Source organism: Vidua chalybeata, chromosome 3, assembly GCF_026979565.1.
Source record: "Vidua chalybeata isolate OUT-0048 chromosome 3, bVidCha1 merged haplotype, whole genome shotgun sequence".
Classification (NCBI taxonomy): Eukaryota; Metazoa; Chordata; class Aves; order Passeriformes; family Viduidae; genus Vidua; species Vidua chalybeata.
Genome location: NC_071532.1, coordinates 46,937,767 through 46,965,529, shown reverse-complemented (window position 1 = coordinate 46,965,529; position 27,763 = coordinate 46,937,767). Strand labels below are relative to the sequence as shown.

At 38.5% G+C, this 27,763-nt stretch overlaps 1 protein-coding gene across 1 annotated transcript in view; it reads left to right on the top strand.

Moving 5' to 3' along the window:
* UST (uronyl 2-sulfotransferase) overlaps positions 1–27,763 on the top strand; it is a 153,137-nt gene that overhangs the window by 69,656 nt on the left and 55,718 nt on the right. The window contains exons 3-5 of the mRNA XM_053939235.1: positions 2,935–3,090; positions 11,062–11,141; positions 26,590–26,743. Of these exons, the coding sequence (XP_053795210.1) occupies positions 2,935–3,090; positions 11,062–11,141; positions 26,590–26,743 (390 nt within the window). The remainder of the gene's footprint in view (positions 1–2,934; positions 3,091–11,061; positions 11,142–26,589; positions 26,744–27,763) is intronic.

Sequence of the window (27,763 nt, the reverse complement as noted above, 5' to 3'; positions counted from 1 at the left end):
AGTTTCAGGGGCACATCCCAAAAGCCAACCACACTCAGCAGTGCTGCAAGGGAAGTTTTGGTTACCACTCGTGATTGTTCTTCTGAAGTGAGCTTTGAGCTGCAGTACTTACCTTGAATCTTGTCCAATTAGACCTAAGTGCATTCACTAGGTACTGAAACAAGGCATTGATACATTGGTCTCCTTTAAGCTAAACAAGTGTCTGAAAATAATAGCCCTTTATTTCAGGTTCCTTTATCTGCAGTGAGTATTTGCTGTAGTGTCTTTTTGGGGGTTACCATGGTTATTGTTTATGTGCAGAACAGAATTGTGCTACCTAGGAAGGTGAGTTTCAGAAACAAATGTGAGAACTGGCCAAATTTGGTAACTAGTGTAATTTTTCCAAGCTGATAAAGTTGTTTGCACTTAGAATAGAGAATTTACAAAAGCCTCCTTTAATTTTATCTAGTTTTTAAAGAGTTACTTTTATAAGATTCACCCAAAGTTACTGGATAATCCAGTCAAGGATTTAATTAGAACTTGAGTATAATCTGTATGCAGTAAAATTGAACTTGACTGAAGTACCAGTAAAGAAAAAAAATTTGCTCACTATCTTGCCTAGTCCAGACTGCTAGGAAAATCAAAGCAGTTAATAATTAGGAAGCATTTAAATATATTTCCGTAACTCTATGAACTCTCATCATTCATCTAATTTCTGGGATGCTAGGCAAACATATAGTATATGTGCTCTTGCTCCTTCACTGACACTTGTCAGCATCTACTTATCATGTCTCTTGAAGGCTTTCACTTACTTACACAGCAGAGTATTCCAAAATCTTATGTCTAAGCAGAGGTGTAATTCCCAATCCACAAGTTGCAGTGGTGTATGGATAGTGCTGCAGGACTGTGACAAGTAATGATGCTAGTGTTATGCAGAGAAGTGGACCAAAAAGGGGACAATCCAGAATAGGTCTCATGTTTTCTTTCATTATGGTGTGATAATCAGCATAATAAAATGTATTCCAATGTTAACCTTTCAGACACCATTATCAGTAGTTTTGGGAAAGGTTAGCTACAGCTATAGCACAGAGATGTTAAATTCATCACCTTTGGAGTTCTCTAGTAATTGAGGCTGAGATTTTGCATTGCATAGGAAGCAAGGCTTCTGAAGGAAAGACTGATAAAGAAATATGGGGACTGTGTTTCTCATAGAAAACACTATAAAAATGTTACAAAATAGTAAGACTTGGTGCACTGTGTGTGGATTGTACAGGCCTTGAGAGGCCCTTCTTTGCTTGCTGAATCTGCAGATGCAATGTCCTGCAACTTGGAAAGTTTAACTGAGGCCATGATCACCCAATACCTACTCCTTCCCAGGGTAATTTGGGGGAAAATGGCCTCTCCATTTATGTTACAGTGCAGAATATCCTAAACATTGCAACCAGTAACAGCAGTAATGTTCATTTGGTCGTGAAATGCAACACTAAGAGCAAAGTGCCAGTAGGTTCCCATTAAATATAAAGGAATACAGATTTTTTTTTCTGTTTTTTTTTTTCTTTCTATTTGGCAGTTCTTTTTGAAAGTAGTCTAAAGGGTTATCTGACAAATCATTTTGCTTCCCTGATGAAGATCTATTAGCAGTTCAAATGCAGCAAAGAAGTACTCTGCACTGAAAAGTGCCATATGCCTCATCTAACTGCTTTTATGTTAAAATTCCTTCTGCTGGAAAAACATGATTGCATCAAGAGCAGGAGTAACTATATGTTGAGACATGCCATCACTTTGGCCATTCCTTTTCTGAACACAGGTTGCCTGGAACCCAGGTGCAGACTCTATGTCAGGAAACGTTTTGTGCCATTGTCTTAATAGAAAAATTATATTTTAATTAAATTTTCCAAGCATTTGGAATTTAAAATTAAATTATAATTAAAATTTCCAAGCATTCATTCCACTGTGGGTGAAACTGTGAGCTCCTGACTCTGTTAGCTAACTTAAAGGCTTGGAAACAGTTTCCTCTGGGCTTATATTATCACATGCTGCTATATGCTATACAGTAAATACTTGTGTAGTGCAATAGTATGACTCCAGAATGCCTTTTGCTGAAACAATAGCCCATAGATATCATCCATGAAGAAAATAAGGCTGCATCTGACATACTGTGAGACACCGAGTTACTTTTCACTTGTTCTGGCTTCCTGGGGAGGAGAGCAGGGTGCAAGAGTTAGTGTGGGCTGGACATCATTCCCAGTAGCCAGGTTGGATGTTGCTGTTCTATTTTGAGATTTAATGAACATAACCTGTACAAAGGTGATCAGACTGTGCCAGTTGGCCTCAGGCCTCCTGTGGCCCTGTGTTGATTATTCTGCACATAGATTCTTGATTGGTGGCATGATTTGTTCTCTGAGTCTGTTTGAAAGATTCATGTTTATATTTGAAATTAAAAGAGTTGATTAATTTTAGCTCTGTGCAACTGGTTGTTATTTGGTTTCTTTTGTTTCTTTTTAAGCTGAAGTTTTGCAATCCAAGCATTCATTCCTCCTGCATTATGTCAGCTTGACTTCAAGTTGCCAAACTGTAGTGCAAGTTCATTCCTTTAAATTCTTTTTATGGGAGATAGTCAACTAATGATGAGTATTTGCGTTGAGATTACAAACATTAAGATCAAGATCATTACCAACATAATAATAATGATAATTACCAACATAGTGTTTCTGGAGTAGTTGCCAATCTGTTACATTTAATTGCATCTCAATGGGGAAATCTCACCTTGCCACCTCCCTGAGCCTTGCTGTTTCTCTTCTGAAGAGCTTCTACCTTGCTAGAGGAAGTGAATGCTTCTGACCTGGGGCCTAGAAATTCTCCTCTATGTGTCTGTTGGCTTAAGGTAAAAACATGTGATTGAGAGGTACACAGAAACAAAATATACTGACTCCATTTTTTTCAATCTTTTTTTAGGTACTTCCTTTCCCCAGTCAGGTGGTCTACAACAGAGTTGGAAAGTGTGGAAGTCGAACTGTGGTTTTGCTTTTAAGAATTTTATCAGAGAAACATGGATTCAACCTGGTTACATCTGACATACATAATAAAACAAGACTGACCAAAAATGAGCAGGTAAGTTAGTCCTGCTTGTCTTTGATCTTATTTTCTTATTACGTGTATGAAATGAGAAACAAAGGCATATGCTAACAGATAATCCTATTGAAAAGATGTATTGCTACTTTGTCCTGAGCAATCATGCAGAATTCATCATTCTCAAAGTGACTTCACTTAATAAGAGAAATGGGTGGCAGAGCCAAGAACATGATGTGGCAGCTAACCAGAAAAACTGACTTCCAGTGAGACAGCTCTTGAATTTAGTCAGCATAGCAGTTAGACTACCAGCAAGGCAAGAAAGGATAGTACAGTGAAGTGAAGTGCTAACAGATCTGGGACATGTATTAATGTATCTGCAGCCATTTATCCTATAACCTTATTCAGACCTAGCTTGGGTCTTAAACAGAGCAGGAGTAAATAATAGCCAAAAAGGTCCTTTTTGATAAGTTTCTTAATTCACTTATAGTAATCAGTTGCTTCAAAAAGTTGTTTCCCAGGGCCATGTTAACTCATGTTTCTGTAATATGACATGTCCTTGATCCTATCTCAGCTTCTTGCTTATCTGTCTTTTTCATGTTTATTGCACAACCCCCACTGAGGGAAGTGGAAATACCATATGAAACCTCTTTATGCAGACACTGTTTTGCACATTCCCTTAGAGTTGTAGAAAGATTACTTTTGTAGCTTTATTTCTAGGACAGATACAGTTATTTAATTTTTTTTTCTCTTCAGGGTATGCATGTACCCACTGTAAGTATCACTTCTGTTAGTAGATAGATACAAGCAGTGCAGGAAAACCTCAGACTCAAAGCCCACGTCTGTAATCAGATGCTGCAGACAGTGCCCACTGGTGCTATTTTGAGCTGCTGATCAGGTAAAGGCTGCAATTGCTGCCTGTGTCACTTCTAGAAATAGCAGCCTGCAAACCACAAAAGGATGTGTGCAATGATCAAGAAATGGATGTGGGCCTGCCAGTGACATTGTGCTGTGATTGGGGGTCATTTACTTGCAGCCTGTTCATGAGCACAAGTTTGTTATTTTAGATGCAGCATGATCATGCAATGAAAATTCAGGAGCAGATATTGCTCCTGCAGATCCCACCTTCCTCCCCTTCAGGGTGTCCATTGGGGTCCCACCGCAGCTGGCTGACCTAACACTCCATAAGTCAAGTTCAGCCAGAGGCGGGGTCCAGCTGGGCAGGGCTGCCACGCCAGCCCAAATGCGGCTGCTATGCATAGTTGGGTGTGGCACACCAGTGAGGCTGTAGAGGGGGGCAGAGTCCCCTCACTGCCCCTGCATGTGGTGAAGGAAACGCCTGCTCTGCATCTGCTGCAGCATCCCTGTGTGTATCCTACCAGCAGCACCGCACAGCCTGCAAAGGTTGCGATATGGTCCCATCAGAAAGGAGTCAAATGATCCTGTGCTACAGAGCCTGTCTGCTTAGTTTTTTTGCTGGGATATGGGATTTCTGTGGGTAGGACTGCTTTTGTGTTTTGGGCTGTTCAGCTTTCGTTTGTATCTTTCATCAGTTTTCATTGCTGACTGGGGGACATACCATAAATCCCAAAAAATTTTCAGGTGCTAGTAATCGCCAGCTTTCACCATGATCAGCTTCTTCCTTTCAGTTCTATTCTGTCTTTCTCTGGTAGGTGGATTTTCCTTTGTTAAAACATGATAAAAGATCACTTCTTCAGACTTTTCTGTGCTTTAGTCCAGCATGTGGAGGTTCCAGAGAGGCCCAGACTTACTTTTGATGCAACCAATACACTGACAGATAATTATCTGCATTACCTTTTGCACTCTCTAAGTGATTAAGTTACTAAACGGCAAATGTGCTGGAAGTATTGCTAAAGAGCTGATGATTTACTCTATAGATTGCCCTGCCATAATTTGAGTCTCTTTATTTTAATTTATGGTTTATTTCCATAGTTACAATAGGCTCTTAATTTAATGAGTACTTTTCCTGAAAAATGCCTTTGATCACCAGAGAACATGCTTGGAGACAGTAACTATTCTGTTGTTCAGGACATTTTTAGTTGTCTTTTCATTTTTTAAGAGCAGAATATGAAAAAATAAATGATGTTTTCCACCTTTAATGTGGTGTAACAGGAGGAAGTTAAGGCAATGAATGATGTCAGGCTCCAGGCATTGGAACAAGAAAAAAGAGAGCTGGGCTGGGCTGTAGGCTTCCAGCATGAGTATGGGCTTCTCACTTGAGATGATATGTCTATTTTCCTTCTGTCAGTTCTCTGTCCTGTGTTTGCTTAAAGCCCTGATCCAGCCAAGACTTTTCTGTAAATATTTAGCTTATGCAGTCTGCTGTTGTTAAATAAAGTTAAGCATGTAGGTGTTTTTAATGACTGTGGGGATTGCACATAATTGGAATCCATATTCTCATTGCCTTTTCCAGTCTGCTTCCTACTAAGAAATTTTCCCAAATTATGTGTGTCTGCCAGCAATTAGAAGTGCAGCCTTTGAACATCTGTGGGCATAAGGGAGTGAGTTCTGGAAATAGATATATTAATATATGGCTTGCCATTTGCTATAATATTTTCAAGTGAATTAAATACAGGAAATAAGACATAATATTAATCTAATTGATGTGGCTTTAAAATGCCCCTCAAACTGTTGCAAAACGAAGTCTTCCCCTGCCCTGCACTCCCATTTTATTGCATTCAGGGAAGTAAGAATGAGTATGCTTATAGGTATAGAGATGCCAGTCACATACAAGAGTAGTTGGTAGTTTATCTTCAAATTGTTTCCTTCTATCACTCATCATTACGGCTGTGCAGCTAACTTCATAGGTAATTCCAGTTCAATGCACTAAAAATCCATCACTAATTTTTCTTAAATGCTTTTAAAGACAGAAAATTGGTCATACCAGCTTGGGGAGGTGAAGAAATTCTTGAAACCATTCCAAGCTTTTGAGAGCTGAAAATGAAGATCTAGTCTCATTCCTGGGAGTTGAGTTGTTTATGGAAAGGAGTACTGAGATGAAAGTGATACACCAAAATTCTTGTAGGTACTTGTGCCTCCTGAGCCCTACATGCCTTCAGTAGAGACTGAAAGCAGCAGAAGAACTTAAACTCACAGGGAAGATAGATACAGAGATATACTTTTTTTTCTTTTTTGTGTCGAGACTATAGTGTGATACAGCAGAGACCATACTGTGATACAGCAAACCGCATGGGAAAATCCCAGTTGCCTTGCCATTTTTATACATTTTTGACCTCAAATTCTCACACTGAAATACAGCATCTTAAAAAAAAATAGTAACATTTTGGCTGTTGTTTGGGTGGGATTGTTATCTGATGATTTCCTTTTGTTCCCAATAGAATTTACTTAGTGCATACCTCAGACAAAGTGGGGCTGCTCTGAGTGGTTAGCACAGGGACTGGACTAGCAATCTCCTGCAGAGAGAAAGGTGTCCTTTCTCGAAGGCCAGAGTTGAGTTTTTGTGCAGGAACAAGGCTGTGGCTAGAGAAAATCCGTCCCCATCCAGCCCTCCTGGACTCACTTCACGGTGCCATCTGCTGGAGCATTTGCAATGCTGCAGCTCTTTGCAAGTTAATTTCAATTAACTTGCAAATTCGGTTTGTTTTGTTTTTTTTTTTTTTTTAATTAGTTAATTTTTTTATTAGTATGTTTTGGCTTTTTATTTTTAAACATTGCAAATTGTTGTATTTTTCAACAATGTTTCACTCAAGCTGCCTAATTCCTGCAGGAGAGCTCTGGGCAGCAGTGAGAGAGAAGTAGCTCTTTATGGGCCCTAATCCTAGCAGATACATGTGCCTTTAGTATTTCACTAAATATTTCTACAGATTCTCTCTCCAACCATGGAGGTGTTCTGACTCATCTCTTCCCTAACAGAGTTTGCCAGGGTTGTTTATCTTCTGCTGCTTGTATCTTTTTGTTTCTTTTCAAACTTAGGGTGATATGACCATCTATACTTGTATGTCATTCTCCATCATCACTCATTTCATCCAAAAGCACTTGTTTTCTTCAGCCCTCATCCTCTGCTCACTGTTGCTCTCTGTGGGTCCTCTACATCTTATTTTCTTTCTTGTTTCATCTTACAGAAACAAACATGCAAACAAAAGAAAAAATCTTAACAACCAGAAACAACCAACCAAACTTACTCTTCTGGGAGACATTGGAGATTTTTCTTTGTGTTGTGGTTTTTTGGTTTTTTTTCTTTAACATAGTCTTAGAAGGAGGGAGGGATCACTATGTCTTTCTGACCAATACATTTGAGTTGTTAGCCTGAAAGCAGTTCAGGATGGCGTGATGAGAGAGGGAGAGGCCCATGGGAAATATGGCCACAATTTGCACGTGGCCACAAGCCATTACAGTTATTTATTTTTCCCTCCTGACATCTGTATGTCATTTCAGTTAAGTCTGCCTTACCTCTTTGGCAGGGTTTTTAGAAGAATGGATTTTGCTTGTTTGTTCTTATGCACACTGTAGCTTTATCCACATCTGCTTACAAGTCCAGCTGATCATTAAGTGTCTAAACATGAAGGTTCTCTAAGTCAAAACAAAATTCTCTTTCTGCTTTGGAGCTAGCTGTTGTCTTAGAGACTGAATTTGGTAGCAAGACATAAAAAAAAAAAAAAAAAACAGGAGCCAGATGCTGTCCTGCACTGTGTGCATCTTTCCAGCCTCCCTTTGCTCCTGAGGCTGAAGTGCTTGTGCTTGTCCAGCAGCAGGTTCATGTGACACTGACATCAGGTGAAATGGAGTGAGAAACATGGCAGTGCTGTGATGTGAATCTGCTTCCTGATAGCAAATTGATGTCAGCCCTGGGGACAGCTGGGAGCCAAGGGAAGCTCATGTGGTGCTTTGCAACACTCACATATACCCACAGCTAAGTTTATCTAGCAGTATTCTACTAGAGCTGCCTGTGTTTTTAGATTTAGTGGGATTACTTTGTATGGGTATAGTATATTTATATCTCCATATTTATACTCTAGTAAGTTTTTATTCATTTATTCCAAGAAGGAATTACAGTGATGAACATAGGGGCATGAACAGAGTTTTTATACCAGATCAGTAACTTCTTCCTGCTGTCTTTCTTCCTTACTTCATGCAGATAGAGCAACACAAGTAAAATGCAAAATATAACACCAGGCTTTATACAGTTCTGAGAATTTCACTTCTCCTGTAAATTGCCTCAGTAAAAAAAAACAAAACAAAACAAACAAACAAAAAAAATCAACAAAAAACCAACCAACCAAACAAAAAGAATCTCTAGTGGCTTGAATACCACAGAATCCAATTGAGAAATCTGATACACAGGCTACAGGGTCTTCTATTGTTTGATTCTGCAAGGTAATCGAAGAATATAATTTTTTGGCAGAGTGAGTTACAGTTCTAAAGAAATGCCAACATATTGGTGTTCTGGTTTGAAAGCAAAACCAGTGAGAAACTCCAAGTCAGAAATACAATTTATTAAGAAAAGAAAAAAAAAGACCAAAATACATGCAATAATTCAAAAGAAAAACTATGGACAGAGTCAGAATACAACCAGACACTCTTTTAGTCAGGGTGTTGGTAGCAGTCCAAATTGGAATGGTTGCAGTCCTCTTGGAGTGGTAGATGTGGTTCTGTTGGAGCAGTGATCCTGTAGAAGGGTGTAGTCTTCCTCTGAAGGTCCAGTGGAAAGCTCCAGCTGTTCCTCTGGGAAACTAGTGGAAAGGCTGAGTCTGGTGTCCCAAAAACTCGGATTATATCCACTTAGGAGTGCTTGGCTCCTCCCTCTGGGCGGAACATTTTACAATGGGATGCTCTAACTTTTGTAAGTCATGCCGTGACATTCAATAGGCCATGAACAGCAGATGTCTTCCCGGGAGGAGCATTGGTTTGTGGAAGAGATAAAGAAAACTGCCCAATTAACAGATGATAACTGCCACACCTCCAACAGATGGCAAATAGAATACATATTGCCTTGCAATCTAGGACAATTGGTTTGCTAGGAAAGTCTTTGTCTCTTCAGAGCATGAAGAAACAATACTCAACAATACTCCTTTGTGCTAAGTATTCCAAAGCCTCATGGGCTTTCTAATTCTGATCTGGACAAGTTTTGCTCTTCAGGTTTATGAATTTCTTGCCCAGTGCATTTATATTGTACTAAAGAAGATGTGCAAAGTCCAGTTTTTGCTTGAATCAAGCCATCCAGACTCCATATATATGAATAGCTAAGGAAGGGATGCTATTCTCTTCTTCACAATTTCTTTAAATTCTTTGTGTTCATTTTTTTTTAATTGCACATGTTCTCTCCATAGTCTCTTGTTTCTCTTTTCCCTTTATATTGTCTTTCTTTTGGTGATCTCGTCTTACGTTCTATTTCTTTGGGTTTACAGCCTTTTTTAGATGTAAAATGCCTTGCTATACTTTCTCAAACCTAATATATTGTGATGTATAAGGTCTGTACCTAATATACCTTGATGTACTCAAACTAGTTGGACAGGAAAAGGTCCATCCTGAGAAGATGGACAACCTGAACTGTTTGCTTCAGTGGTCATCATACATGTATGTGTATAGAATTGTTGAAGACAGAGGGAAAGCAGAGAAAGTGGATAAGTGTGTGCACTTCTTTCTGGCAGTTAAATGGCTGTAGCTTATGTTGGCTGAAGGAAGAAGTCAGGGCATATGCACTGGGAAAAAGTGGAGGATGCAAGATGGATAAGAAGCAGTAAGATGTGACACAAATTATAAAAAACATGGCTAAATTCCAGTCTACTGAAACTGGACATTAGAAAGGAAAAAAAAATTGGCAACTGCTGTCTCTTAAATGTGGTTTGGTATTTGCTATGGCATGGGCAAAATTTTTTACCATGCTCTTTTTGCTGCTCCAAAAAGTAGCTGCACACATGCCAGTTACTTTATTTTGACCACACAACAGTTTGGACTACATGTTTTTGCTTATTTTATCTATGTCAACTATAGCATTCAAGTTTTAAGAAATACATTTTTAATTACTATCTCCTCACATAGATTAATATGATTCAAATCAGAACATGTAGTTCATAGACTTACCTCTTTTTTTTTTGTGTATGAATTGCTTTCTACTACCCAGTTTGTAAAATCAATAAACCTGTCATTTCAAGTCTATTTGTTTTCAGTTCCATAACACAGCCTGCATTTGAACACAGAACAGAAAATTGGAAAATAAATCTTAGAAAATTATTAAGAAGGAAGTAAAATTAACTGAAACATTGACTCTCTAGCATGATACTTCGCTAGACACTTCCAGTTTCCTGTAAATCATAGCTAGAGCTCAGCTTAAGCAAAATAGATGATCATATCTATGGTATTGTTTAAATTTTTCTATCTTAATGGTCTGAAAACTCGAATTATTTAGTTTTTTGTTTTTTTTTTTAATTAACATTATGTGAATGGGCCTGAACTAGAATTTAGCATCATCTTTCTAAAAGTGCCAATTTAGTTTGTACTCCTAATTTGTTGTAATAGGAAAAGGAATTGCAAGTCCTGATTTCTATATTTAAACAAGCAAATCAGCTGGTGTCTTGACTGTGTTGGCAGTGTTTATTGTTACACAAAAATGACCATTGGTTCAGCTCCTGCTTTGTTACAGTTTCAGACATGTAGCATTTTTGGCAGTGGGGTGAATAGATCTAGTATCTTCAGAGGGTAGCTGCCATTTGGAAGGCTATTGCAGATTTAGAAAGAGTTCAGTTCCTTTAGTTTATGACTTTGTTTAAAGTGATACCCACTTCTGGAAGTATTTTGGAAGTACGTGAGCTTCATGGTAGCAGAATGGTGTCTGCAGCTCAACCTTTCTTGCTTAAACATAAAATATTCATCATGCTATCTTGGTGACAGTGCTTGGGAGGGATAGTGGGGAAAGAGGTCCTGAGTAATTCAGGCTTGAAAATCATATCATCATCTGTTGTTTGAAAATTTTATGTTTGTCTCAAATTGTGCATTGGTGTAACGTGGAAAATTTGATTTGTTAATTCTTTTTAGATGGAATTGATTAAAAACATAAGCACTGCTGAGCAGCCCTATTTATTCACTAGACATGTTCATTTCCTCAACTTTTCAAGGTAAGGCATTTTTTTGGTCAAAAATCTTTTTCACTGATTTCTATTAATTGTAATACATAAAACTTTTTCCCTCTTTTATTCATAAACAATACAATGCACATTTTTCCCTTCCTTCTGTCACTAGAATTCACATTCCAAAGTTGTTGTTTTTTCCCCCCCACAATCAGTTTTCTGTAGCATAATTATGTACAGTATGTTTGTGAAAAGTCAGCATGCTATTATATGCTTTTGCCTCTTGAAATGATTGTGATTTACAATGTTTCCAGTCAACACGCAAGAGATGGTAACCTAGGTCTTTAAACTGTGCACTTGTATTTTAAAAGTGGCAGAACACTTCTGTTAGCATTTCATCTGTGTATAGCCAGACACTAAAAGGATATTGAAGACTGCACTGAGTTCATGAATGTTGTGCCTGGAATGACTCTTCACCAATATAACCAATTTAATTTTGTTCTGACAAAATAGTCCCCATTCCACAGGCTATGGAAGTATTTTTAAATCATGCAAACAGATTACACTCTGTATCATGGGAGTGCTGTTTCTTCTGGCAGATATTTAAAAGTATGCAGCAAGACTCTAGGGACTTATATAGCACGGAATGTGAGGAAAATTGAATTTGGATGAAACTTCTAAAGAAGTTTTGGAAGGATTTGAATGAGTGATGCCAGTTAGCATTTAGCCAGAGGTTAAAGCTGACTGCAAATGGTTATTGCCCAGGCTGTAAATTTAATCTGGAAATTATATTCAGGAACCATGCTATCTGTGCCACCAGATTGGATTCCTTGCATGTAGATTTTAAAAAATTCTGTAAAATTATGATTGTACTGCAGATCTTTGCCAAAGCTTGCCTAAATACACAACATGGTACATTTTGTTTGCATGGTAATGTGAGTGCATGGCTTCAGGCTTCTGTAGACAGTATAGTAAGAAATTATAAAGTTGGGGGCAGGGTGTGTTTATTTTTGTTTTCTTGGAAAATAAAATATTTTGAGCAATTGGAAATTCATTTGATATAGAACTTAACTATGGCCATGATTTTATATATGGAAACAAGAGGAGTTAAACAAAATTTTGATCTTCTCTTCTGATTCCTTGATTTATTTGTATTACCATTAAAAAAATAAAAATCATTAGGACTTAACACTTTTGGTAAATTATCTTTTTCCTCTTCCAAACTGGTAGATCAAAAGAGTAGCCTCATGTGAGGGTCAAAGGGATGTTTCCTGATTAAACTGATTTTACAGATATGGTACTCAACATTAGGGATGAGAGAAAAAGATCAACAGTCTTAACCTCTTGCTCCTCCCTATGGATCCCATTTTCTGTACCTATGGTACATCCTTTCCACTAAGGTATCATGTTTCTTCTGTAGTGTATACATGATGTATCTACAAGGTATTTACCTTTTTCTTACAATACAAATCTCTGAAAATACAAAACAGTTACATAAGATGTATAGAATTATTTGTGGTTTCTCTTTTGGCTCTTTGTTGCAAACCTGAAAACCTTTTGTTTTATTGAGAGTATCCTTGGTTTAACTAGTAGGTGTCAAATAGTGAAAGGGCTGATGAATCTTCTAGATCAGACAGCACTGAATTGCAGCAACATTGCATACTAGTGTTCAGCATTTCTTAGTGTTTTCTGATAAATTAAACATTTTTAGTTTCAAAATTTATTAGCAGTGTTATACTTAACAGGTGAAGTAGCATGTTTTATATTTTCTTGGTTACTTAATTCTAGGGTTTTTAAAAACTGATTTCATTAGGAAATTGATTGTCAAATACTGCATTTACAGAAATTTCAGGATGTGATTTAAATACACATTATAAACATTACAATATTATGAAGTGTTCTAGTTTTGCTTGATTTCTTTAAGCTATTTATTTATGCCTTCTTATCTGCAGTGGTTAGCTGGACTCAGATTGCCTGTGCTTGAGTGTTTTCAAGATGTGTAGGGTCTGCATGAAGCCATTCAGAGCATATCACCAAGGTACTAGAGAAGCAGAGAAAATGTAAGCAGAGTCAGGAAAAATGTGAATTTGATTTGCTTTGGCTTAAAATAGAGATGTAGAGTCATTTAGGGTGGAAAAGATCCTTAAGATCATCAAGTCCAACAGTTAACACAGCACTGCCACATCTGCCACTAAACTATGTCCCTGAGTGCCACAGCTACATGTCTTTTAAACACTTTTAAACACATTGAGATGTGGACTCAATCACTCTCCTAGACAGCCTGTCCCAATACCTGTGAACCTTTTCCATGAAAAATTTTTTTCTGAACATCCAATCTAAACCTCCATGGCGCAACTTGAGGCTGTTTCCTCCTGCCTGGTCACTTGTTACTTGACAGAAGAGACCAACCCCCACCTGGCTACAAACCTCCTTTCAGATAGTTGTAGAGAGCAGTAAGATTTTCCATTAAGCTCTTTTTCTCCAGGTTAAAGAACCCAGCTCCCTCAGCCATTTATCCTGTGGCTTATTGTCTAGACCCTTCACCAGCTCTGTTACCCTTCACTGAACACAGTCCAGCACTTCAGTGTCCTTCTTGTAGTGAGGGGCCGAAAACTGAACTGAGGTGTGGCCTCACCTGTGCTGAATAGAGGGGAGGATCACTGCCCTTGTCCAGCTGGCCACACTATTGCTGAAACAGGCCAGGATGCTACTGGCCTTGGCCACCTGGGCACACACTGGCTCATGTTTGGCAGCTGTTGACAAGCACCCCCAGGTCCTTTTGTACCAAGCAGCTTTCCAGCCACTCTGCCCCCAGCCTGTAGCGCTGCTTGGGGTTGTTGTGACACAAGTGCAGGACCCAGCACCAGGCCTTGCTGAGCCTTATACAATTGCCCATAAATCCAGCCTGCCCAGAGCCCTCTGCAGAGTCTTCCTACCCTCCAGCAGATCAACTCTCCTGCCTAACTTGGTGTTGTCTGAGGGTGCATTTGATCCCCTCATCCAGATCATTATTAAAGCTGTTAAACAGAACTGGCCCCATACTGAACCCTGGATTACACCACCTGTGACTGGCTGCCAACTGGATGTAACTCCATTCACCACCATTCCTGAGCTCAGCTGTCCAGTTTTACACCCAGCAAACTGTGCACCCATCCAAGCCATGAGCAGCCAGTTTGTCTGGGAGAATGCTGGAGGAAACTGTCACAGGCTTTACTGAAGTCCAGACAGACAACATTGACAGCCTTGCCCTCATCCACTGAGCAGGTCATCTTGTCATAGGAGTAGGTCAGGTTGGCTAAGCGGGACCTGCCTTTCACAAACCCAAGGTGGCTGGGCCTGGTCCCCTGGTTGCTGTGTGTGTGCCCTGTGATGGCACATGGGATTATCTGTTCTACAACCTTACCTGGCCCTGATGTCAAGCAGGCTGACAGGGCTGTGCTTCCCTGGAGTCTCCTTCCAGCCCTTCTTGTAGATGGGCCTCACGTTTGCTAACTTCCAATAACAGGGACCTCCCCACTTATCCAGTACTGTTGGTAAGTGATGGAAAGGGGCTCCCTGAGCACTTCCACCATCTCCTTCAGTACCCTTGGGTGGATCTCATTTGGCCCAATAGACTTGTGTGTAGCTAACTGGTGTAGCTGCTCACTGACCATTTCCTCTTGAATTAAGGGGACTTCTTTCTGCTCCCTGTCTTTGTCTTCCAACTTGGGGCAGGGTACCCCCAAAATAACTTGGGTCAGGGTACACCCAAAATAACTTTTTTTTTTAAACCTGAGGCAAAGAAGGCATTAAACAACTTAGCCTTTTCCTCATCCTTTTTGCTGTTTCTCAGCTTCCGAAACAGTAGTACAAAACAAAAAATTTGTTGGTTTTTATTATCATTGCTGATGTGAATAGCAGCAATGACAAATCAGTCGTATTTTCTGCCTTTGTGCCCTGTACCTGCTTATAAACCTGTCAGCACTTAAAGCTCTCTGATTATTCAGAAAAGTATTTACATACGATTGTTTCCAAGTGAAAACAAAAAAAAAAAAGGCTATATCTTCTTTCCAGAATAAATCTCCAGTGGAAGTGAGCTAAGCCTTCAGTGGTGAGTTTGAGTACATGCATATTTCTGGAACACCATTAGTTTTGCTGAACAAAGTTCTAAAACCTTGAAAATCTCATCCTGACCTGAATGCTTGCTAAGGCCATTTTCTCCTCATTCTTGAACAGTTTTTTAAGAGTGCCTGTAGGTTCAGCTAAGTAAATTAATCCCCCTTTACTGCATCTTCATCTTCTGATTCAGTATTATCTTTTCTCAATCCGAAGTAGTGCAAAAAGGCAGACAGAAAGATAAGTATTAAAAAGAGACATGAAAGCAAATCTTATGTGAATTTTTACAGACATAACTCTACATAGTTCCAGCTTCAAACAAAAGATAAAAAATAGTCAAACTGTCTTGTTCTTCTTTCATGTTAGTGAATTTCTACATAGCCCTTGTCACAGAGAAAGCTTTTATTCAAACTGTTTTGCAGCTTCTGTTCCCAGTCTATCCAGTGCAATGATGGTTAGTTTTAGGACATGACCCCGTGGTTCTGGAGGGTGGCTACTCCATCCAGTCCATTTCAAGACTGTTTTTTTTGTAGAAAGTGGTGCTGTTTTTTGGGGGTTTGGGGATTTTTATTGTCCTTTTCTGATTTGAAGTTTATATACTAATGTTGCTGGGAAAAACATCCAAAGTGTTAATCAGGAGCAAATATTAAATAATGTCTCTAAGCAGGTAAAGATTTATATGTTGATGTATTTACTGAGATTCCAGGCATTGCTGGTAGATCCAGGCAGTACAGTGTTGGAGTGCAGAAGCTGTGAAGAAGCGGAATAACCTGCAGAGAGATAAAAAGCTATTTCAGAATAGCTGCAATTTGTTCACTGTGCATTACTGTAAGTGCCTGTTATCATCTACTTAGTCCAAGAAAAAATTAAACAGGAAGAAGCTTCAAATTTGTGGAAAACCCTTGATTTCTCAGTAATCTGCTGAATTAACTGTAACAGTCACTGGGCAGTGACTCAAGACACTTGGTGAGTGCTCCAAGTGTCACAGATTTCAGAGAAGTGGGAAGAACATTTGTAGGAATGCAGAGGCAAGTGGCAAGGCCATGGTTTTGGGTAAGGATGAGTCAGAGATGTGGAGAATTGCATAACATCTGTTTTGGTCACAGGAAAGGCAGCATGTCTCTCTCCAACATCAAACTCTTATCTTCTGGGCATGCACTTACAGACCCCAGTTCAGGCAGAGCAGGGAGCTTGGGCATTCCTTCCTGTCTTGGGGTAAGTGAATGGTGCAGGTAAGTGTGTAAAAATCTAATGACATGCCTCTCTCAGTGACTGGTGAGTTTTGCTTGTTTGAAGGCTGGCTCATCAGGGCAGGTAAAGTCAGAGAAGGGTGAAGCATTAAAACAACCACCTGGAAAGTGAAACAGGCTTTTTCACGTCTCACTGGAGCTGTGAATTCTTTACTTTCTGCAGTAGTTATAGGCCACTGAGGAATTAACTCCTTTAAAATTTCCTATAATGTGCTAAGAAGATGCAGAGATAAAGCACCAATTCTACTTAATTTCACAGTTTAATTAGCCCTTATAATTCAGTTCAGTAGATCTTACTTGTTCAGAGGCAGGATGAATTATCACCCAGCACTGCTGAGTCAGGAGTCATCCTTTCTGTGTCAGGCTGCTGCCCTCTTCTTCCTTTCAGCTGCAGTTTTTAATATCTTAAGTGTGTATTTAGCATGTATGCATGTGCTTGAGGGAGGGGACAACACTTCACTATTGGCATGAGTTTATAAAGAAATGAGAGCCGTGCAGCAGTTTCAAGTGTCCTGCCTGTCTTTCCATCCTCTCTCCTCCTGAATTGCTAAATAATTTCTGAACATGTTGGCCACTTTGAAACCACATTGAGTAGGTCGCTAAACTTCTGAGACAGCCACACTGCAGGTACATCTGCTGAAGGGAAAGCCATGCAAAAGAGAGCTGGTGGACTTTCTGCTGGGCCACAGCCAGCAGTCACCTCCCTGTGTCCTGCTTGGATGCCAGTCCCTGCTCTGTTGTGTCCTTGCTCAATGTGAGAGGTGTGGGGAGATAGGTTTGGGAGAGGAGAGAAAGGTCTGTTGGGTCTTCTGCTTGGGACGGAGCTTGTCTTTAGTCCCTAGAATCAACATAAGAAATATTTCCAGTTTTCTGTTTTTCATTAGCAGAGTTCATGTGTAAAGTTCTTGTTTTTCTTGAAACAAGCCTTTTTTGGTAGACAGTCTGTACCAGCATTGCTGATTTTTTTTTTATTACTTTTTTGCACAGATAAAATGGCCAACACTAACTAATAAAACTGAATAAATTGAGCTGCTGTAGCGGCAGACAGTGTAACATGCAGCAGTGCTGATCAGGTTGGCAATTTTCTATCAACTCTGACCTGAATTCTGACCTATAGGTAGCAATAAATCACATGCTATATGAAGGCAGGGATGGACAGAGAAATTTGGTCTGGATAAGCCCAAAAGGAAACTTGATTTCTGAATGTTGCTGAGCTTTTTTTGTTAGTCATTGGTTCTGTGTTTTTTCTCATGCAGAAGCAGCTCTAAACACAGCAGTTTAACAGCGTGTTTTAAGTGTGGTTTAACATAACACTTTGATGTTACGCCATTCCCTTGTTCTTGCAAAATGTGTCTATAGCTAACAAACAAAAAGGAGGTAAATTTGGATTAATTAACTTTGTCATGTAAATAAGCTTCGTGTCTGAAACCTGAAGCACACTCCGTGCTGGCAGCTTGTGTTTGGAAGCCTTGCATGTTAGCTTGTTGATAATTTGGAAGGGCTGGATGATACATTTACAATCTTTTTTTTTTTTTTGGCAAATAAACATCTTGCTTTGCAATGACTTAACCTATGTAGGTATATCTTTGGTCCATTGATTTGGAAATAGAATTTCACTTTTTTATAGACTGACTGGAGGTCAGTAAAACCAGAGTGATTCTGTGATGCTGTTTTCATTGTCTTGGAGTCATGCGATTTTTGTCACAACACCCAGATTTTTTAGTAATTTAAGGATTATTGTTTCTTCTTTTCTTTGGAACAAGTAATGCCACACAGCGTGTTCATGTTTTATGTCTGTTATGTCTGTAAACCATGCTGCACTAGCATTTGAAAAGAGTGTGTTGGGCAAATGCATGGAGCTGGCATAACAAGATGCTAAATGTCCAGGACCCTTTGAATGCAAACTCAGGTATACTTTGTACAAAGAGCGGTAGTTGGGTCAGCTTGCACTGACTCTATACAGTTCAGCTGTGGGAGGGATTGGGCTCTTTGAATGCCTCCTTGAATCAACATCTTGAAACAATGATTGCAGCCTAAGATTATCTATTAAACTAATTTTATGTTGTGGGATTTTTTTTTTCTCCTTTTGGAAAAAAAATAGACACTTAGGGACATGTCATTAAAAATATGGTAGCAAAAAAAAAATTGCCTTCTGGGTAAGCTGTTAAAAGTAGGGAAATGTCAGCTAAACTCATGTGCATGGCCTTAACACTGTGTCTTTATGTGTGTTCATTATAATCTGTACTTTTTGCTAACACATCATGAAACACTCTCTACCATCATGTGAGGTCTGGCTTGTAAAGTACACATTTCATGAATGGCCACATGGTGCTGTAATCCCTCCTACATATTTTTTTTTCCTTTTTTATACTACCTTTTTTTAATTATGTGAGTGTGTAATGATGTTTTTTAACTGTGGCTTTATGAAAGGCTAAGCACAAATCTAATGCGCACTTTGACCTTTATGTGATCTAAGCAGGGGTTTTTGTGGGTTTATTTTTTTAAAAAGCATTGCTTTATGATGAACTTTTCCACACATTTTAAGATCATTTAGTTTAGAATTTATTCCCCAAGTTTTCCTGTGTTCTTTGCATAATGGAATTTTTATCTTTCATTGAGCTCATAACATGATATTCTCAGAATAGAGATAGTTGCTTGAAATCTAGTTACTGATGGTGGGATCAGGCATAACTCCTCAGTTTTCCTGTTTTTACTGTTCAGCTTCCATGCTCACATTCACACTGCAGATTACCAATTTGAGAGTAACTTGCTTTAAGAAGGATGATGATTAGTCCAGAGGGGTCCAAAAGAGAATAAGAGGAATGACCAGAGATTTAAAAAAATTACCTAAAATCACAGGAAAAGAAAAGCAAATAGAGAAGACAGGGAAAGAGGGGACTGTCATAACACTTCTGATTTTTTTCTTTTATTTAAAAGATTCTGCAGATATAAAGGCACTATGCAGTTCTTAATGAGTAATGATAACACAAGTGGTGGACTGGAATTGTATCATGTTCTAGATCAGACATTTAGGAAAAGGTTAGAACAACAAAGACAGCAAAGCAAACACAGAACAGATTATACCTCAGGATTTTGAAGCTGGTAGTGGCAGTTGCATAGCTGATCCTGCCTTCAGACAAAAAGATGGACAGTGACAGTTCTGAGTAATTTTGAAGCTTTTTTACCCTTGATAAATAAGTTTAAACCTGAAACTTCCATCTTTCAGGAAGGAAATGTAAGTCTCGATTCTAAATCACCAGTAATAGAGAATGTGCTGCATTTGGTAAATTCTTTCAAAAGGGAATTGTTCTCCCAGACAGTAAATTATGAGTTATTTTTGCTCCTAATTTTTCAGAGAAGTCCAATTGACTCCTTTTCCTTAGATCTCAGAGCGCATTTGTCCACTATGTAAAGACTCATCAAATTTTTCACCTGTGTACTTTCATGTATAATTTCTTATACACTGTCACATAGTCAACTCTCAGCCTTCTCCATATTTTTTCCTTCTCATTCTCTTTGCAACCTGGAGGCTTTTAATTTTTTTCATCATTTTTGTGATGTTGCACTGCACTTTGTTCATGTTTTTCTGAAAATGGACTCTGTGAATGGTCACATGAGTGCTGCGTCAGGCCTTTACTCCTCTCTCCTCCCGCTTCTCAGAAAAAGGGAAACTAGGATTATTATTCTGGTTTCCCACACTGCTGATAATATGTGAAAGTATGCATGTCCTTGCCAGAACTACTCCTTCCCTGTGAATATGCTCTGCTTCAGGTTCTAGATGCTTTGGGTTTCATTTGCCATGCTACAGCGCAAAATGTTTTCTTATGGCTTTCTTGCCTGGTAGCTCAAGTGGCTCTTTACCAGCAAACCACTCCCTTCATTATTCCCTCCTTTTGCAGCTTTGTATTCTGAAAATATTATCACTTTGCACATAGCTTCTGAATCACAGATTATCACATTAAACTGTGTAGGTTCAAAGCCTCAAGCAGAGTGACATCCACAGTCCCTCTCTGACGGCAGATTTTCACATCTGTGACAGGGCAGCCACGTTATAACTTTCACTTACATTGATTTTTATATTTTATAGATTGCATACATGATATATATTGCTGAGATACAATGGTTTATTTTTTTGTTATGCACAGTTCACTGTATTTCAGTTTCCATGTGGACATTCCTAACATTGACTTGCTCTCTGCAACAACCATTTCCACAGGATGGCTGGAGTCTCCCATACTCCCTTTGATAAATGTATTCATACAGGAAGTTGAATATGCAATGCTGAGTACATTGCAGCATCCTTTGCATAATAACCTTCCTAAGAAATTGAGCCCCAAGATTTTATGCTAATGTAACTACCTCAGCCAAATCTGTGGTCTCATTCAATTTTGAAAATACATCTTTTCTACCTATCATGTTTGTTGATTTAATACTTTCCAAAGAGCTGTATCAGCTATTTTGCTATTTGCGGGAAATTTATTGTAATACTTTGTAATTAGTTTTCCTATTCTTCTGTATAATGCACAACATTTGCATCTCTGAATTACAGTGAAACATTAATCAGAGGTCCAGAGAGATCCTGAGCCAGACCTTTGGAAAAAAGTCTTAAATACAGACTATCTGGAATTAGGTGATTGTAATTAATGCGGAGTTTAGCTGCTGTTAGTCTTTCATGGAGAGTTAGTGTTTACTCTCTTAGTTGATTACAGCTGTAACTTTGCATTACATAAATGAAAACATAATTAGTATTTCCTTTACTTGGGACCTGTGCAGAATACTTATCCATGTTGGTGCTGTTCATTGTGAATTTATATATTAAACTTCTTTGATATCCTCAGGAGAATGAAAAGTATAGAGTAGAAAAAAGACCTTAATTGTTTAGCATGCATAAATGACTGACAAAATACAGACTAAAATATTCTGGTAGATTTACAGGATAGAGGAATACAAGGCTTTACAGTTTTATCTTTTAGCCATTCACTGGTCTGAGGCAGCTTACTAAACAATCCCTAGAGGACTTGGTTGTAATTTTACAGTGATGTGACCCAGACATATCACTTCAGAAACTGAAATTTCGACTATTGAAATCTCAGGTCCAGAAAGGGTGATTGATGAGGAGTGTGCACTATTTTACTGTTAACCTTGAAGCACTGGGCATTTTGTATCCCTGCACACACCGCTTATTGAAGGGCAGGCCAGTCAAAGATAAAGTTTTGAAATGAAAATACTTATTTCATAGAATCATAGCTCTATTAAGGTTGGAAAAGACTGCTAAGGTCATCAAGTCCAACTGTTAACCTACACTGCCAAGTCCACCACTAAACCACGTTCCTAAGTGCTGCATCTACATGTTTTTTGAATGCTTCCAGGGATGATAATTACATCACCTCTCTGCATTGCTTGTTTTGTGTCTGGGATAAACTAGAGAGCGATAAAAAAAAAGCAGACTGACATAACTTTTAGTTCAGCTTGCTGGGGAGAGGCAGCCTAGTTAGTATTCTGCAAGAAAGGAAAAAGGCCTCATGAATACAAAGTTTTTAACTGAAGTCTGCTCTACATAGTTCTTGTACCAGTTCAGCTGTGCCAGTAGTATTATGACTAAAATAACCACGTAGGTGACATAGGTGCATCAGTAGAGAAATGCCCTGTATCAGCTCCCCCAGTTCTAAAGAAAAGGTTGAAAACATGACCACAGGATGAGGGTGAAGGCTGCAAGAGAAGCACTACAGGCAAGAGCAGGAAGATAAACTCTCGATTATGGAGGCTGGCAGTACCAGGTACTCCCAGGCAGGCAGTACCTCAGCCCATTCCTCTTTGCAGCTCATCATTGAGGAGGATCACTGGAGTATCCCAGAAGTGCCTGGTGCCTTGCATGCAGAGGATTGCTTTGCCAGAAGTTCCTGCTGATGTAAGATGTTATAAAAACTAATACTTCAAAATAACTTTTTCAAAAGATAAATGTTGAGGTAACTGCATCTTATTTAAGTACTAAAAAGGTGAAGGCTCTATCTTAGTGCTTTTACATGACCTCCATGTGAAGCTGTGCTGCAGGGCAGGTAATGGGGCTCTGACACAATTGATGAGTAAAGATGGCTGTGCAGTTGTACTCTCAGTGTGTGATTCTCAGTTGTATGGTACTGGAAAAGGAAATTGTGCTTCCTTTATAAGAAGGACACTATATGCCTGTTCCTATTAATATTATGTGGCTGTTGGTTCTTGTTTTTTGCCGTTATATTGAATTTCTAGCAACCACCCTTTTTGTTTAAGGGGAAACAGTGTATGTTAAAAGAGTAAGAGGCAGACAAAGTTTTTACAGAGAATAGGTTGGGAGTCATCTTTTCCTTGAGGGGTTGTGCTTTGCCTGCAAGGATGAAGAAACCATCTTCTGCTTGTTTGAAGAGTTTTGTATTAAATGCAAAGTCAGCAGCCCCCTGAAGTGAAATGAAAAATAATAGGAGCTAAGAGGGCCTCCATTTTAAAGCCAAGCAAATCACTTTTGTTGATTTTTTTCCCCCTAGCTCGCAAGAGGTTTGTAAATGGTTTTAAATGAAGATTTTTGTCATGTAAATAATAAAATTGGAATTCATCAGAAATGTGAAGGGGCAAGTTCATATACTTCTCAGGCTTGATTTTTTTTTTTCTTTTTTTTTTTTCTTTTATTAAAAAAGACATAGGGGAATATATTATTAATGAAGCTAAATATCATTGATTGAGCTTGCAAATGTTGTTTTTTTTTTTAATGAGGACTCCAAAAATATACCTTCAACAACAGATCACTTAAAACTAATGGGATTTACTAGTACATATAAAATAAATCAGGAGACATTAAGTCCAGGAAGAATGTTGTGGGGGGTTGGTGTATCCATTTGCAATGCTCTGGTGGAGTGTTGGTATCCTGGCCCACTCTTCCCAGTTGAGCCAATGTGCTGCTGGAGATGAGAATATTTGTGCAACTTCATCATGCGGGATCCAATCATGGTCCCACTCAGAGAAGGTAAGTCTGCTACTCAGGCCTAGAAAATATGATTGTATCCCATTTTGAATCCTTCACAATAAGGGTTTGAGTGCAAATAAGGCAATGTGATGTATAATGAGAACACATATCTATTTTTTTGCAAGAGCACTTTCATGTGGGTGTTGTTAATCTGAAAAGTTTCACTTGGGAAAGCATTTAATATGTTGTGATTGATAGGTATCTAAAAATATGCAGAACATACTTGAACAAGTGGAGCATTGATTTGCCCTTTTCTTCTTTAAATAGCTTAAGGTACTTGATTTTTTTTTTTTTAACCATTAGGATTTTTTATGCTTTGTGAGTGCTGCTTAGTTTCCATAAATGACTCTGAGTACTGTGTTTAAAAAAAAAAAATGCACATTTGAATAAGGACCAGAACAGACTTGATTTTTCTAATAATTCCTTGCTTGTTGCCTGGTGGAGCAACCTGCAGCTGGATGTATAGCAGCTGGTTACATTGTGCAGAAAATCAGAAATTTGAGTTGTCCTGTGTTTGGAGAGCTGGGGAGCACGCACAGTCTGCATTTCAGAAATGGAAGTTCCTCTGTAGCATTTGTGAAAGAGTGACCTCCTGTCTCAGCTGTCCTCTTGGGATGATTGATTTGTGTGAGCCTCTTTTCTCAGGGCTTTTGATCCTGAATTTACTGTTCTCATGTTCAGAAACATGACCTTACCAGCAAAAGGATGGGCTCTGGGAATATGGTTGGGGGTTATGGTCTGGGGCTGGTTATGCAATCTCACACCTCCTTTTACTTCAGAAAAGACAATATGTATTGAAAATTTCTATCAAGACAGCTATTAGCTGTCTGATTTTCATTTTTCACTCTTCTGATGAGTGATTTACATTTAACATCCCCTATGGAACCTGGAGAAGGCTCTCTCCTCTCTTGCTTCTATAAATCTTGTAATTTTTTTTGTCTTTATCTTAAGACAACTTGCTGCTGTCATCACTTCTTACTCTCTAGTGCTTCCCCTTTTCTTTGCCATCCTCCACTCACCTCTGTCTTTTGATTATTATCTGCATCAAGCAGCAGGAAGATAATGTATTCAGTAATTTAGATGCAATCCATTCTTTCCAGCAATTTCACTTGAAAAGTTTAGTTTACAAAACTACCAGGCTAAAACATCCACTTAAAGCTTTCTCTTTGAGTAAATATTGTCAAAGCTTTATGCCCACATTGTCCTGTGGTATTTGCAGGAATGTTTTTTGTTTTGTTTTTTTTTTTATGTAGGTTTTATTTCTGTATAAAGATAAAAAATAGTAAAGATAAGCTTAGAGAAGAATCCAGGGTACTAAATTCAGAATATTTCACTTGCACATCCATGTCCAAACTCGTTGTGCACTAATCAGGAAGCAAGGAGCTTATGCCTTTTTAATGGGATTGTTTTAAAATTTTATGCTGTCTGCAGTTTCAAATTATGGCAGTGATCCTGCAACACTAAGGTCAATGAGATTACTGATAGGCATAGTTACTCATGAGACAAGCCTTTGTAGGCTGTGTTTAAGAGTCTGGGGAATCATGCAGAAGAAAAATCAGGTTTAAACTCTATGAGATTTTTCTCTTGTGTTTTACTAGAATTCATAATTTTAAACAATTTTGCTGCCTCTTCAATATTTATGAGAAGCTCTGATTTTTTATTATACAAATTCAATTATTCATTGCCTCAAAAGATGAGGAGAAACTGAGGGATTTTTTAACTTAAAGGGTGTTTTCAGTTTTCTTTCTTTAATCTAGTATTTTACATTTTAAAAGAAATTATATAAATTGTGACTCAGAAAATCATCAGAATAGTTTTTAAGTACTTAAATATGGCTATGTCCTCAAGCTTCCAAAAATAAAATATAAGCTAGTGCTTAAGTGAGAATTGTTCATTTAAATTGGGGAAACAGAAGAAAGAAGCATTATTGATGTTCTTAGATGAGGAAAATTCCAAGTTGAATTTATCCTATGAACTTCTCAGTCCAGGAAGGTTTTATTTTATTCTTTGTCTCACAGAATTTCTAGTCCGTAAGTCTGTTCCATGAATGTCCATTTTTAAATTTTGACCATGGAACAGTGTAAGCAGTTTCCTCTTTTTTTTCCAGTTAGGCTTGCCCTCCTCATGCTGTGTGTTGATCTAAAATATGCAGTCAGTATTTTAACATTCTGAAAATACAGTATAGTCACAAACCTTCCCAGGCTTCTTTTCCTCCTTTTCTCTTTTGGTATCCCAGCTATTGAACTGAAGATGTTTGTCACTTAGCACCAGGAGGAGACATACAAGAGGGTAAAGTCAAGGTGGTGAAGTTGCTCTGGTTTATCTTCTCATCTCTAAGTTGCAGATATCTATGTCAGAATTTGCTTATGAGCAAGCCTGGTCACAGCTGGTATTACCCTTTCTTTTTCCTTGGACTTGCATGTACTTGAGATTGATACTTAATTTCTTATTTGAAGCAAGAATTTTCATATTGACTTTCAAAAAAAAGTTCATGAAGTCCAGTACAGGGATAAGGTATTGCATAACCATGAAATAACCTCAAAACCAGCCAGTGGTGCAGACTGGGGATGAGGGGACAAGGTTCTGCACAAGTTCCAGCAAATAAAAAGTTGGAAATAACATTCATATCTATCAGCTCATCCAGAGGAAGCTTTTGGAAAAAAGGTTTCAAAGTAAGCTGAAAATCCTTTGCACATTACTGCACCTAATGTACAGGCAAAGGTGATCCAAGGCTGCCTTACAGCAGGTACTGTTGGGTGGTGCCTGTTCTAACATGACTGCCCAGATAAGAAGTGTGTTGAGAAGATGAAATGCTCATTCTCTGATTAATCTGCAGAAGGTTCTTAATCTGAAAACAGGAAGGAGAAAACTCAAGAATCAAAACTGTTGATACAGTGTAAAAAATGGTTTTCAACTAAAATGTTTGTAGTATGCATATAGCTTAATGTGATTCCATATTTACTGTTCACTCTAAAAAGATCTTACATGCATTTACAAAGGTTTAGAAACTAGTTGTAAGATTCTAAGTTTAACTCCTCACCTTGTTAAAGCTCTGAATTTCTGTAGGAAGTAATTTGAAGTAATTCAGATGAGAGATAATAGATACATGTCTGTCTGGAATCTTATGATGAGATTCACCCATTTTTCTTCCCACCAGGTTTGGAGGAGACCAGCCCGTGTACATCAATATTATTAGAGATCCTGTCAACCGATTCCTATCCAATTATTTTTTTCGACGTTTTGGAGACTGGAGAGGAGAACAGAATCACATGATCCGTACCCCCAACATGAGGCAGGAGGAAAGATACCTGGTATGTTTAAATAAAAGGGTTTGACTACCAATTTCCCATCATTGTTCTGTAGTGCTCTTATTCAAACTGGATGCGTGAAAAGTGGGAGACTGAGGCATCTTCCATCATGTGTTTTTCCTCTGTCTTTTCTTGCTTGGTCCTTAGTTTGCTCAGCTTTACTGTGTAGAGTGTTGTCAATGAATTCAATTTGATCTTGAATAAGCTGACAGCAAGTTCCAGATTTCCACCACTGAATTATGGTCCTTACACTGAGTTGGATTTGCACTGCATAGTAATATAATAATTCTGTCTATGTTTATCACTGTGAATGTTCAGACAGATTCTTAGGTTCAGACTATGTCTGTAACTCTGCAGCCTCAGAAGAAAATTGATAAACAGAGCAATTCAGGAAGCCCAAGTCTTTAATGTTCTTGCTGCTAAGCTGTTTGTAATGGTCTTTACACCAGGGCTCTAATCTCAGTTCTTACTTTGGTTTTGTTGCCTTTTGTCTTTTTTGGGTTAAGATGATGGCAATAATGCTGAATAAGCTATTCATAATAAGTTTTAAATTTGTACGACTGTTGTAACACCTGCCAGCTTTTGTTGCATACCAAGGTCCTGTGGCAGTAGGTGTTGAATGAATGCTAAATAAGAAACTGAGAAGCTAGGAAGGTGGCTAGTTTGGTTTATATTGATCACTTTGCATGTACACAAACACTTCTCAAAAAAGGCAAAATGGTGGAATTACTTCTTGCTCTCTGTCTAATGGAGATCCAGTTGGATTGGATTCAGCCTTCAGGCATACTTGAACTGCAGAGGGTTCAGTGAAACAGCAGTGACAGGACAGCTTGATGGTCTGCTATGAGATGTTGCAGGCCAGACATAATGTCAAAACAAGATATGTCTGTGGCTTTTGGAGGAGAAAGAGAGGATGTTTTTGTGAAGTTTTGAAGACACAATAGAGTACAAGATGTGTGATGAGCCATAGAGAACACAGCTCTGAATTGCCACACAACACCTTTCAGCCCTAGCTGAAGTTAG